Source organism: Durio zibethinus, chromosome 22 (genome assembly GCF_047325235.1).
Source record: "Durio zibethinus cultivar Kanyao isolate XHJ-2024 chromosome 22, ASM4732523v1, whole genome shotgun sequence".
Classification (NCBI taxonomy): domain Eukaryota; kingdom Viridiplantae; phylum Streptophyta; class Magnoliopsida; order Malvales; family Malvaceae; genus Durio; species Durio zibethinus.
In genome coordinates this window covers 19,731,994-19,745,753 of record NC_143183.1, presented here as the reverse complement: position 1 = coordinate 19,745,753, position 13,760 = coordinate 19,731,994, and the positions used below count along the sequence as shown (strand labels likewise).

Below are 13,760 nucleotides of genomic sequence, written 5' to 3'. Positions count from 1 at the left end.
GAATATTCAGAGAATTCTAAACATTAATCCATGATTCTTTTTCAAAAACTCATTCCATTAACTGTCGAAATCATTTTGAGGTAATCAAACTTTGCTACAACTTTGAAATATCTTCAGATATCTTTGATTTTTTATATACTTGAACTGTTCATCTAACTTTCAGTTCAAAGATTTGTCTACCCAAATCGTCCTTTCGAATTTTTAATTTAAGTTTTTATTTTATCTCTTTTTCATATTTTTTCCAATCTTTTTTTTCAAATTTTTTTTTATTTTTCCTCTTTTTTCCATTTTTTATTTTTCATTATTTTTCATTCCTTTTTTTCTCCTGTTTTCATCCTCTTCTTTTTTTTTATCTTTTTATTTTTTTCATCTATTTGTGATATCTCTCACCCATCAATCTCTAAAGCAATGTAGCAAGATCCTATTGTTTCATCACGAGCATGCCTTAACCCAACATATGATCATTCAATCGAGTACTCACATTTGATCTAAATAGATTTTTAAAAGTTGTAATGTAGGCTATGGTGAGGGGTCATGAAAGAAATAGGTAAAATAAGCTCAAAACATGTGTTTAAAGAGTTCAAAACTAAAAGATCATTCATCATTTGATGCAACTTGGCATTTTGTCCCATTCCACATCATTTCACTATTATTTCTTTTTCATCCATCTCATTCCTCACAAAATGATTCTCATTACTTTGGCCCAATTCATTTGTGGCATTCATTTTTCTTTCTTTTTTTTTTTACTTTTTATCTTTAAGACTTTTTTATGATCTTTTGCCTCTCTTCTCTTTTCAAAAACTACCCCTCATTATGGAAGGTGATCCTTGGTTAGGGTTCTTTAGAAAAAGAAATCATAATAAGTTCAAAGGGGTAGCAATGAATGGTTTTTCAAATGGTAAAAGAAAGATGGTCATTTTTCATCTCAGATATGAATGCTTTCTTTGAAAATCATTTATTAAACAAAAACAAGCTCATGGATCTTATAAATGATTGCACATCTTTAAGAAATATTTATTTCGTATCTACCAATAGCTTATTTCTTTTGCTCAAATAATCTCCTTAGATCAATGTGAATGAGTTCTTAAAATTAAATCCCAAAATTATTATTATCATCATTTAAACATTCGTCATTTGAAATTTGAGAATGAGAATAAAAAGACATGGAATAAAATATAAAATAATGACTGGATGAAAGAAAAAATATAATAAAATACATTATCTTATCTTTTATTAAAATGATAACAAATAAAATCTTATTACATAAAAAAAATCTTAATATAACTTTAAAAAAAATTTTAAAATAATAAACAACTTCCAATCCGCCTTAGCATCATTCTAAAAAATTATGCCCCTGAATCAAGACTCAACGTTCTTTTATCAACGCCTTATGATGGCCTCAAGTTCTTTAACGTGTCTGACACATCTTTGGGCGTTGAATTGACATTGGTACGTCTCGATTTTCCACCAAAAGGGCGTCATCAATATCTCAAAATTCTTGATTCACGCAATGGTTTGGCAGCTGTAGCCCTGAATGACAAACGTTTCTCTATTTGGAATCCATCAACTGCAGACTAAAAGGAGCTGCCAGAACCTTGTCTTTCAGGCCGATCCCTATTGACGTTTTGTTGGTTTTGGGTACGACTCATCCTCTGACGATTACAAATTATTTTTTCGACTTTCACCGACGAGCTGAAATTTTTTTCACTGAGAAAAAACTCATGGAGAATAATTGAAAAGCTTCCTGATCGGCTTGATATTTATTACACTAAAGGGTCTTGTGCTTTTATCAATGGAGCTTTCCATTGGCCTTTTGATCAGAGTGATGTGCTATTTAGTCCAGAATCTCATGAAATCACTACTTTTGATTTAAACAGAAGATATTCAATAGTCTGCCAATACCCCATGCTCTGCTACCACCACTATTAGCTTGGGGGTTCTTGAAGATAAACTTTGCATAAATTATTCTAAAACTATTTTGCCTGCTTTTGAATTGTGGGTATATGGAGTCTTGGACTAAATTCAGTAAATTGTTTAGGATAAATTATCTTTATTACCTTGGGTCCCTGTACATTTTGGAAACATCTGTTCTACATATAAAGGAATGTTTCAAGAAACTGATGAGGAATGATGCGAATAAGACGACCTCAAAAGATTTCAGGTTTATAAGAACCGGCAATGGCCATGTGAAGCTATTGCTTACACGGAGAATCTGCTTTGACCTAATTTTTATTGTAGCTTTTCTGTCTGATGAGATGCACTGTGGCGACATAGTTAAGTGGTAGGAAGAGGAAGAATATATGTTACTCTTTTAGCACTATCTGAGTTGGTTCTTTTGTTTCTTTGTCCTTTCTGTTAGGTAAATGTAACTTTATTAACCAGAAATTTGCTTAACTAGATTTTTATTGCTAAGCTCGGAATACGTGCAAATCCATGCTTTGCAAACTCATAAGTTGGCTATGGTGAAGAAGCCATGATCTACTGTAAATGCCTACAACTCAGGCATGTAGTAACTTTAAGAAATATTGAGGAAAAGCTGCAATTAGTAATGAGGTTCTCTTAAAAACCTAAGTGATGCACTAGTCACTGAATTTTTTAGATAAGTAAAACTTTGCCTACAGAAAAACACAGAGGTTGAAAGCAGCCAGTATTTATCCTTCTCTCCATAAGTCTGTCAAAGGCGGAAACAGGTTCCAACCAAAGGATTAATAGAAGAGAGTATCAGCTAAAATGACTTGCATAAAATCATAATGAAAAGGAGACTGTAAGGCTAAATTATAATTATATCTTAATGACGGATACCAAACCGGGAAGGTCTAGCATTCAAATCCTTAAACTTCCTGTCCAAACAAAATAAAAACGAAATTGAACAGTACAATTTGTATTTTATTATCATTTTCTGCATCATGTGTCAACCATATGAACTCAGCATTTCCACAACATGTGTAGCAACAGGGACACATTAAGGACAAGAAGATGAAATATGTATTCTATGGAACAGAGCTCACAAATAAGTAAAAGTACAATAAGTTGCATGAATTTAAAAGTACAGAACATAATAGGAAAAGATTCAACAAGCTTATCATCTTTAGTGTATCACCTGTATTCCACTCCTACAGTAGCCATTGGGTGACACAAGGCTTTCCAAGTACGTATCTGCTTCAAAACCGTCCCCCTCAGGAATGCCATGAACTACTAAGTACCTATAACTGTCATCTCCCAAGTTGTACAACAACAGTTTTCCATCAACCTCCAGCAGCGCTTCTCCATTCTGTGCCAAACACAATGGCTTCATGCATATGTATGCGATACTGAGGGTCAATTTAGTCCATGATTCACCCACACCATACTTGGTCATCACCCAAAAGTCATCATGCAGCTGATTGCGGCTATGAAGCATACAGAGGCATCCATTAAGAACCCCCACCACAAATTCAAAGCTAGTATCAACAAAGTCAGGAGCTGGCATATCCGAAAATACCTCTTCTTCTAAACTAAAAGCAGCAACCACACACTCATAATCCGCCCCATCTCCACGACTGGCCATCCAGTGAATAGCCCCATTCATAAGCACTCCAGATTCATACACATTATCATCAAATGGGAAACTCCCAACCTTCCTCCATGAATCAGTTCTTAATGAATAAACACACACAGGTCCACACCCTAGTTTCACCACCTTATAATCATCATTAACAAAATCAAAACCAAAGCCATAAACACTTAAACCATTAGGAGCAAAACCGGCAGGCAGGTCTGGGATTCTCTTCGATTCTCTAGTGGAAGGATTAAACAAAAAAAGGGTATCTTCATCTGGGGCAATACAAACCAACCCATTACAAGAACCCAATATATCAACCCAATTCCTTGGATTCACACAACATGGCAAATTTAGCTTCACCATTACAGGAAATTCATCATCTTCACTTCTTTCACAATACAAATAACCATCTTTAGTAGAATCTAACAGCTCAGTCAATCCATTTGGCTGGTCTTTCAAAGGATAATCAAGCTCTGAAGCTACCAAATTTTCACTAAAGCTACCATCTTTACCAATTGATTCATATTCAAGAGAGTATAAATTATGCGAGGAAATGATTACTCTTTTTCTCTGAGAATAAAAGTAATCATTTTTAATGGTTTGTTTGAGGTGGGCTTTGGCTAACAGGGGATCTGATATAAGAGAAAGCCAAAGTTTGGAAACACACCTGAACTGGAAAAGAGATTTTATGGGTAATCTTGAAAGGATTTCCGCTATGATTTCTTCGGGAAGAATCGGAATTTCAGCTTCTTCTTCTTCAGCTGGTGGTATCTGCTGCACTATTCTTTCTTTTTTCATATCTCTTTTCGAAAGAAACAATTTTGATGGAAATATTGAAAACCCAAAAGGGAAAAAGATTCAAAAAGACAGATGAAATGAATAATAAGAGAAGAAACGAGGAGAGCAGTTGGATTTTAGCCGCCTTCTTTCTTGCAAAATTTTGAGTCAACTTGACATCCGATCGAGTTAACTCACCCCAGCCCCACCTTTTTATTTGTTTTTATTATTTTGATGAGAGGCCCCTGTCCCTCGTAATGAAATTGTTAAATTTGTCTTTACAACTCACACGTATAATCATTTTTCAATTTTGTCCCTCTTTTATTTCACATGTTAAAACCTATTCTTGTAAGATTAAAGTTTTTCATTCTGTTCCATTTAACCCAATTCAATTTTTTTTCCAGTTTGTTCTTTCATTTCTTAATTCTTAATAAATTAATTAAAATTACCCAATATACTTCACTGGGAAAATTTTGACTTTTTGATAAAAATTTAATCATTAAAATAATTTTATTATATATAACTTCAAAATCCTATCATAATTTTTTTCACCATTAATATTTATTTTTGGGATAATATTATAAATTATTTCTCAATTATAATAAAAAATTTAATATGATACTTAAATTTTAAGAATTTTAATATAATATATGATTTATAGATTTATTAATTAATATAATATTTAAAAAATTATTTATACATTATATATTATCGTTTAAAATTAATTATATTAATAAGAATAAATATCATATTATATAATAAATTTATAATTTAAATATTACATTAAATATTTTTAAATTTAAATATTATATTAAATATTTTATTATAATTTAAAACGCATTAATAACATTAACTCTTTTTCTTCCTTCTTCGATTAAAATTTTCCTTCAAATAATATATCATGGTTAATGTCAGAAATTAAATTACTAAATCAACTGTATTTTACATGAAAATTAATCAATCAAAATGACTTAAGGTGCCTTTGGATTTCATTGGACTCAATTACAATTAGAGTTTGCGCCAATCTCACTATAGTGGTGAGTTTAATTATTATGGTGGTGAAATTAAAATTTATAATGAAATATTTATTTAGATGTAAATACTGTAATTATGGTAAGATGAATTGTAATAAGATAAAAAAAATTATTAAAAATATTAAATTAAAATTTATATATAATAAAAATTTTAAATTATTTGACATTTATAAAATTAATAAATGATTAAAAATTATTTTTATGTCAAATAATATTATTTTTAAAATTGATAATAATATATTTATATCAATTAAAATTTAATAAAATAATATTAAACAAGTAAAATATAAAACATTAATTAATTTAAAAACAAATGCAAAATAAAAAAAAAATAATGGTATTATACCAAACAGTCCAGTTCAGTGGCTCACTGGACCATTTTTTACCGGTGTAGAATTATTGTTCCAATGCAGTGGAAGAGCTCAATCACACTGTACTGATAAACATCCAAACGAAATGAAATAGTGCAATTGCACAAAAAAAAAAGTAAAAATTCTCCTTGCACTGATGCTGCAAGTGAATCCAAATAAAGCCTAATTTTGGTTCAATGGCCAACCGAGCTTTCATTTGTGTTTTTTTTTTCTTTTTTATCCTTTAGTTTTTATTTTAAATACAAAATCACCCCTATAATTTAATTCTTTTCTTTTCTTTTAATTTTTATTTAAAATTTTTTAAATAATTTTAGATTAATAATAAAGAATATTATTTGATATATTATTATTGTTATTAATTTTTAATTATTTATTAATTTTATCAATACTAAATAATTTAAAACTTTTATTATATATAAAATTTATCTATTTACTTAAGTGGAGGATATTACGCCTTGAACCTAGGTCATCTCACAATGTTGAAGCTCCTCATGCCATCTCAGTTAAGTTCCATTGGCTGTGATCCATCATCTTAATATCTCAACATGATAAAAATCTTCGAAAACTTTTTCTAATTTCTTTTTGCTTGTGATTTTTTTTTTGTTTATATGTTGCTTTTTCTGTGTGTGTATGGGTATGTATTTATAAAGTTTTGGATCTAAGAATTCTAATCCAAAATGGAATCCCAATTTCCTTTGAATTCTAACCTTAAACTTAGTTCTAACCCTACAACCCCATTCTAAGAATTTTACACAAACTTAATTTCCTGTCTTTTTCGTTTTTTCTAGCTTTTTAATTTTTAATTTTTTTATTAACAAAAATCAAACGTAGACCCCAGACAGATTAAGGTGTCATAACTACCCCTCTTTTCACATTTTCTGTGAAACAAGAATTATGCAAAAACATAGACAACCCAATCAACTCGACACATTTTTTTGTTTTTGTTTTTTTTTACTTAGACTCATTGAATAACATAAAAACTCCTCTAAACAGAGGCTTCATTACTTTAAAAAAATAAATAAGCTCCTATGAACAGAAGCTCAACAACTTTGAAAATGAAAGGCTCCTTTAAATAGAGGCACAATAACTTTTGAAAAATGAAAAACTCCTTTAAATAGAGGCACCACAACTTTGAAAAAATAAATGCTTCTCTAAACAGAGGTACCATAACTTTTGAAAAATAAAATGCTCTCTAAACAGAGGCACCGTAACTTTGAAAAAATAAATGCTTCTCTAAATAGAGACACCATAACTTTTGAAAAATAAAATGCTCCTCTAAACAGAGGCATTGTAACTTTGAAAAAATAAATGCTCCTCTAAATAGAGGCACCACAACTTTGAAAAAATAAATGCTCCTTTAAATAGAGGCACCATAACTTTTGAAAAATAAAATACTCTTCTAAACAGGGGCACCACAACTTTGAAAAAATAAATGCTCCTCTAAACAAAGGCACCATAACTTTTGAAAAATAAAATGCTCTTCTAAACAGAGGCACCATAAACTTTTAAAAAATAAATGCTCCTCAACAATCCCGTCCTAAGAAATTATAGATCAGGTCTAATGAAATTTGTAATGAAAACTCAAAGATTCACAATTTGAGTTTGAAATTCAAAGGTTTAGATTCACAAGAACCTTTCAGCTTTGCAAGAATTTATTGAAATTTGATTATCAAAGTTTTAGTTTCATAAGAAATCAAATTTACAAAATCTCAAGATTTGCATTTGTGAATTGCAAGACTCGTATCCAGCATTTAAAGATTCACATTCAAATTTTGGAAATTTATGTCCAAAAGTTCAAAGTTTCTTATTCGAGTTCAAAAGTTCACATTTGACAAATGTTAGAGTTTCACATCTCAAAGATTTTCATTTAAAATTCAAATATTCTCATCTAAAATTTCAAAGATTCTCATTTGAGAATTTTTTTGGTGATTTTCATTTAAGAACTCAAAGATTCTCATTTGAGGATTCATAATTTTGTATTAAAAGACTTCATCAAAATATTCAAAATTATTTTCTAGATGACTTTCAAATTTTTATCAAAATCAAAATTTAGTATGTAATGAATGTCATGATCAATGATGCAAATGCTTTCTTAATGATGCAAATACAAAAATCTAGATTCTCACAATGCCATATTCTCAACCATGATTCAAATGTTTACTGCATAATGTAGGTGCATGGCCTAACTAAAGTTTTAAATATTCTCCAAACAAAAATGCAAATGTAATACATGTAATGCAAATGTCAATGTCACAAAATTCTAATTAAATGTGGTAACATGGATCTCGACTCCACCATCTTATATTTTCTCTTTCAGCTATTCAATATGAGCTATTCTATCAACTGATCCTCATCATTTTCATCACTTGATCATCATTTACAAGTTTTTTAGCACTAATAATTTTAGAACAAGTTTCTGTCCTCCATCATTTAGTCAGCACTCATAGACTTTTTAGCACTTGCCATTTCAGAACGATTTCATCTATCAATCCATATTATTTCCATCATTTAATGATAGTTAACAAGCTTTTTAGCACTAACCATTTCATCAACTGATCCACATTCTTTTTCATCACTTAACTCATAAGTTCATCAGCACTAATATAACAAATTTCATCATTTGATCCACACTATTTCCATCATTTCACCATAACTCATAAGTTATGTCAACCATCCATCATCGTATTCATTTTTTGATCATATCATCTTTTTTATATTTTTGCCCTCTTTTCATTTTGTTGAGCAATCCATCACCATATTCATCATCTTATGTCCTTGCAAATCAACTTTTCAAGTTTCTACCAACTCTTCATTTTTTTACCCCCTATCAACCTATATTTCTTTTCAAAAGAATACAAGAATCTTTCATGATCATTATCAATATTCATCATTATTTCAATTCTTGACAAACATAATGTAATCATACATTTTCTCGATTTATTCTAAGGATATGAGAATAAAAGAACATAAAGTGAATTGGAAGAAAGGCAATCAATGATAAGTGAGTCTAGTACAAAAATAAATGGAAAAAGAAACAAGTTGGATGCATGTCATTAGGATGAATGGTATATCCAAACAATGAATATTCAGACAATTTTGAACATTAATCCAAGATTCTTTTTTAAAAACTTATTCCATTAACTGTTGAAATCATTTTGAGCTAATCAAACTTTACTGCAACTTTGAAAGATCTTCAGATATCTTTGAACTTTTATATATTTAAACTGTTCATCTAACTTTTAGTTCAAAGATTTGTCTACCCAAATCGCCCTTTGGGGTTTTTAATTTGAGTTTTTCTTTTATCTCTTTTTCATATTTTTTTTTCCATTCTTTCATTTTTTTCATTTTTTATTTTTTATTTTTCATTATTTTTCATTTTTTTCATTCTTTTTTTTCACCTTTTTTCATCCTCTTTTTTTTTTTTAATCTTTTAATCTTTTTTATTTTTTCATCCATTTGTGATATCTCTCACCCATCAATCTCTAGAGCAATGTAGCAGGATCCTATTGTTTCATCACGAGCATGCCTTAACCTAACATATGATCATTCAATCGAGTACTCACATTTGATCCAAATGAACTTTTAAAAGTTATAATGTAGGCTACGGTGAGGGCTTATGAAAGAAATAGGTAAAATAAGCTCAAAACATGTGTTTAAAGGGTTCAAAACTAAATGATCATTCATTATTTGATGCAACTTGGTGTTTTGCCCCATTCCACATCATTTCACTATTTTTTTCTTTTTCATCCATCTTATTCCTCACAAAATGATTCCCATTACTTTTGTCCAATTCATTTGTGGCATTCATTTTTCTTTCTTCTTTTTTTTTTACTTTTTATCTTTGAGACTTTTTTATGGTCTTTTGCCTTTCTTTTTTTCTCAAAAACTATTCCCCATTATGGAAGGTGATCCTTAATTATGGTTCTTTAGAAAAAAAAATCATAATAAGCTCAAAGGGATAGCAATGAATGATTTTTCAAATGGTAAAAGAAATATGGCCATTTTTCATCTCAAATATGAATGCTTTCCTTGAAAATCATTTATTGAACAAAAATAAGCTCATGGATCTTTATAAATGATTACACATCTTTAAGAAATATTTATTTCGCATCTGCTAGTGGCTTATTTTTTTTGCTTAAATAATCTTCTCAGATCAATGTGAATGAGTTCTCAAAATTAAATCTCAAAATTACTATTATCATCATCTAAACATTCATCATTTGAAATTTGAGAATGAGAATAAAAAGACATGGAATAAAATATGAAATAGTGGTTGGATGAAAGAGAAAATGTAATAAAATGCATTATCCTGTCTTTTATTAAAATGATAACAAATAAAATCCTATTACATAAAAGAAATCTTAACATTACTCTAAAAGAAATCTTAAAATAATAAACAACTTCCAATCAACCTTAACATTATTCTAAAAAATTATGCCCCTGTGTAATTAGGTGAAAGATCTTTTTGCACATCTTGCCCTCCAGATTCGTTAAAGCTAACCAAGCATTTTCAAATCACACTTGTTCTTGATCTTTACTTGAAGCATTGACATTATGATTGAGTAATAGATTACCACTAACATTAGGTGTTGTTGCCTCTTTTTTATCAAAGTTTATGATTTCATCCTTGATCAATCGTTGCACTTTATGCTTTAGGACAGTGCAATTCTCTGTGGAATGATCGATAATTCTATAGTGGTAGTCACAGTGAGTTGTAAGATCATACCACTTGGGATAGAGTGGCTTGAATGGCTTCACACGACTGAGGGCAATCAAGTGGTTGTTATAAAGCTCTTAGTATAATTTCGTATAAGTCATAGGGATGGGATCAAATATAAAATTTTTTTGGGTAGTTTGTAGCTCTCTTGAACCACTTGTTGGGTTAGCAGGACAAATCTGAGGTATTGTGGTCTTGCAAGAGGTTGAATGTTAAAACTATATATGAGAGCTTGGGGGTTGAAAACAGGCTGCTATGTTGGTCGATAAGATGGCAATGGGGCTAACTGGTATGGGTAGTATGAGGTATTGTTTATAGTAGGATAGTATGGGGAATAATCTTATGGTGGATATGAGTAATATCCTCTAAATTGTCTACTAAAGCTCACAGCTTAAGCTTCAGTCTTTTTTTTCTCGAACGTTTTCTTGGTTTCCCTTCCTTTCAACTTGTCATTTTTAATGGCATTTTTAATGATTTTGTCTGTGATCACCATATCGATGAAGTTCTTTATTTCTTTCCCTGTTATCTTTTCATAATAGAGAGATTTTAAAGTACTAACAAATAACATCGTGGTCTTTTTTTTAATCAGAGGAGGCTACTTTTGATAAGCTATGTCCCTCTACCTTTGAGCATACTCTTTGAATGATTCAATCACCTTCTTTTTCATATTCTACAAAAACAGGTGATCAGAGGTTAAGTCTATTATGCTATACCGATTAATGAAGTCATGGGCCATATCACTCAAAAAATGAATATACGTCCTATCCAACTAGACATACCACCTAGTAGCAGAGCCAATGAGGCTATCTTAGAACATATTCATTAACAATTTTTCATTATTAGCATGGGTAGCCATTTTTTGATAGTATATTGTAACGTGAATCTTTAAACACTTTATACCATCATACTTCTAAAACTTTAACACCTTTAATTTCAGAGGAATAGCTACATTTGGGACTAAATAGAGCCCAACATCATCTATTGAACCATAAAAACCAATGCTCTCTACTGCTCGCAGCCTTTCTTCCAGCATACTAATCTTTTGATCAGCTTTTGAGTCTCTTAGTAATTTATCCCCTTTTGGTTTTAACTTTTCGTTCTCTTTTAAAACATCCAAATTGGGGACCTGAGCTGGTTTTACTGCCTTTTCTGTAAAGATAAGATTTACATAACTCTAGTACTTATAGGTTTTGAAGCTGATGGCATTTCAGGATATGTATACCTTCTAAGATAGGTGAACTGCTATCGTGGTGGTCCTTGGCGGGTTAGGCTTGATATAGCCCAAAACCAGAATGGTACAGTGTGTCATCCACCTTTTGTGATGGTCTTGTTAGCTAGGACTTTCTTTTATACCTTTTTCCTTGTTTAACTTGTTCAAAGCCTCTAAAATCTTATTCAACTCCTCTTCTAACTTTTTTTGAGCTTTTTCTATCCTCTCGAGATGATTAAAATTTTCTTATTCTATTTATCTAGCTTGAGCTTTTGTGTTATGCTAGTGAGTTTGGTTCTTGCTTGGTGAAGCTATCCTTGAACCTTGAGTGCCATAATTATGATAATAAATGATATGCTTTATATGTAATGCATGTAACATACATTTCCATGGATGTTGGTATGAGATGTGGCAAACATCCCCTATATGAAAATGATGCAAATGACAATGTTAAATATGATAATGAAAATGATACAAATGACATGGTAATGCAAATGCACATAGCCAAACAAAACTGTTCCTTTTTGTGTCCTAACTTCGGGTTACATCTATCACTAGGTAAGAAGGGCTCTATCCTAAGACTGACTTCTTAAGCGCACACTATATGCTAGGTTAAGTGATTTTGACCACTAAAGGTTTTCCAATTTTTCCTTACATTATCATCTATCACAAACTAGTAAGGCAATCCAATCCTCACCCATCACAGGCTACCAACAGAAAGAATTCAATTTGAGTAGGAGTATTTCACTAGCCATTGTGGAGATTATCATTTCATGAGTGCGTAGATACTTTATTCCCTCCTAAGAAGGATAGAGCCCATGTATAGAGCTCATGTAATGCAAATGCATGTGATAGTGTGTGTAAAAAAAATCTAGGCTTTATGCCTTAAAAATAAAAGATAAAAAATGCAAAAATGTTAGTAAATAGATAACACAAATCATTACAAGTTAAAACCATTAGACCAAAGAATATGATAAATTTAAAAGTTTATAGCTTGACTCTCTATGATGTGCTTAGTGGAGTCGTTAAACTGTTATAACATATAGATCCAAAATTCTATAGCTAAACTTAACAAATGTAAGAATCGCCATCAATTTTTTTTTATCTAGGTGTGATTGACTACCTATGAAATCTATCATTTTAAGGAACTCCTAAGCTTGACTAAGGGTCCTTAAAAAAATAAGTTCGGATCTATAAATTAGAACAAGGTTTAAGAGTTTGATTACATGTGGGGAAGGTTATAGCACCTCCACATATCCATATAAAGGATGGTACCATTTTATTTTAAATTTATTCTAGGGTCTTGGTTCTAATTGTTTTAAATATTATTTTAAATATTAAAAATAATTCATAAGATTCTTCCATCAATCTGATAGAATTCTTAAAAATATTTTTTTACCTCAAGAGCATTCAAGAATCTCATTTGTTTCCTTGAAGAGGCTTCGTCATTGAAAAAAAAGTTTAATTATTATTTTTTATTTTGAATTTTTTATTGAAAATATATCTAAGTATTCCACCATTTGGGCTAAATTAAAAGTATTTTCTCTTTTGAATTTCTAAAATTTTCACCATTTTGACCTATGTAGAAATTCTTTTTCTTTATTATTATTTTTTTAGATTTTTAAATTTTCTACCATTTGGGTTAATTTAGAAATATTTTCTTTTTTGGAATTTTTTTTTCTTTTTGAAAAGAAAATAATATGACAATTATTTTTTATTGAAATTTCATTTAAATTCTTCCACCATTTGGAACAAATTTAAAGAAATTTCTCACATAGAGATTTCTTAAAAAATTTACCATTTGAAATCTCTAAGAATCTCATCATTGGATAATTGTCAAATATTTTCAACCAAAATTTTTTATTTTTTGGTTTTTTATTTTTTTGTTTGAAAATAAATATTAATTATTGTTATTGAAATTTTATCTAAATTATTCTACTATTTGGGATAAATTTACACTATTTGGGATAAATTTAAAAAAAATCCCTCACTCAAGAATTTTACAAAAATTTATCATTTAAAATTTTTATAAATTCTATCATTGGATAATTAATATTTATTCCCAAAATTTATTTTTTTCATTTTTTATTTTTTTAAATTTAATTATACA

General features: G+C 29.8%; 1 protein-coding gene across 1 annotated transcript; it reads right to left on the bottom strand.

The window, feature by feature from the left end:
- Positions 1-2,966: 2,966 nt before the first annotated feature.
- Positions 2,967-4,534, bottom strand: LOC149512670 (F-box/kelch-repeat protein At3g06240-like). Its single transcript, XM_089751929.1, has one exon. The coding sequence runs from the start codon at positions 4,337-4,339 to the stop codon at positions 3,089-3,091; it is 1,251 nt and encodes a 416-aa protein (XP_089608055.1). The 5' UTR covers positions 4,340-4,534; the 3' UTR covers positions 2,967-3,088.
- Positions 4,535-13,760: the final 9,226 nt, after the last annotated feature.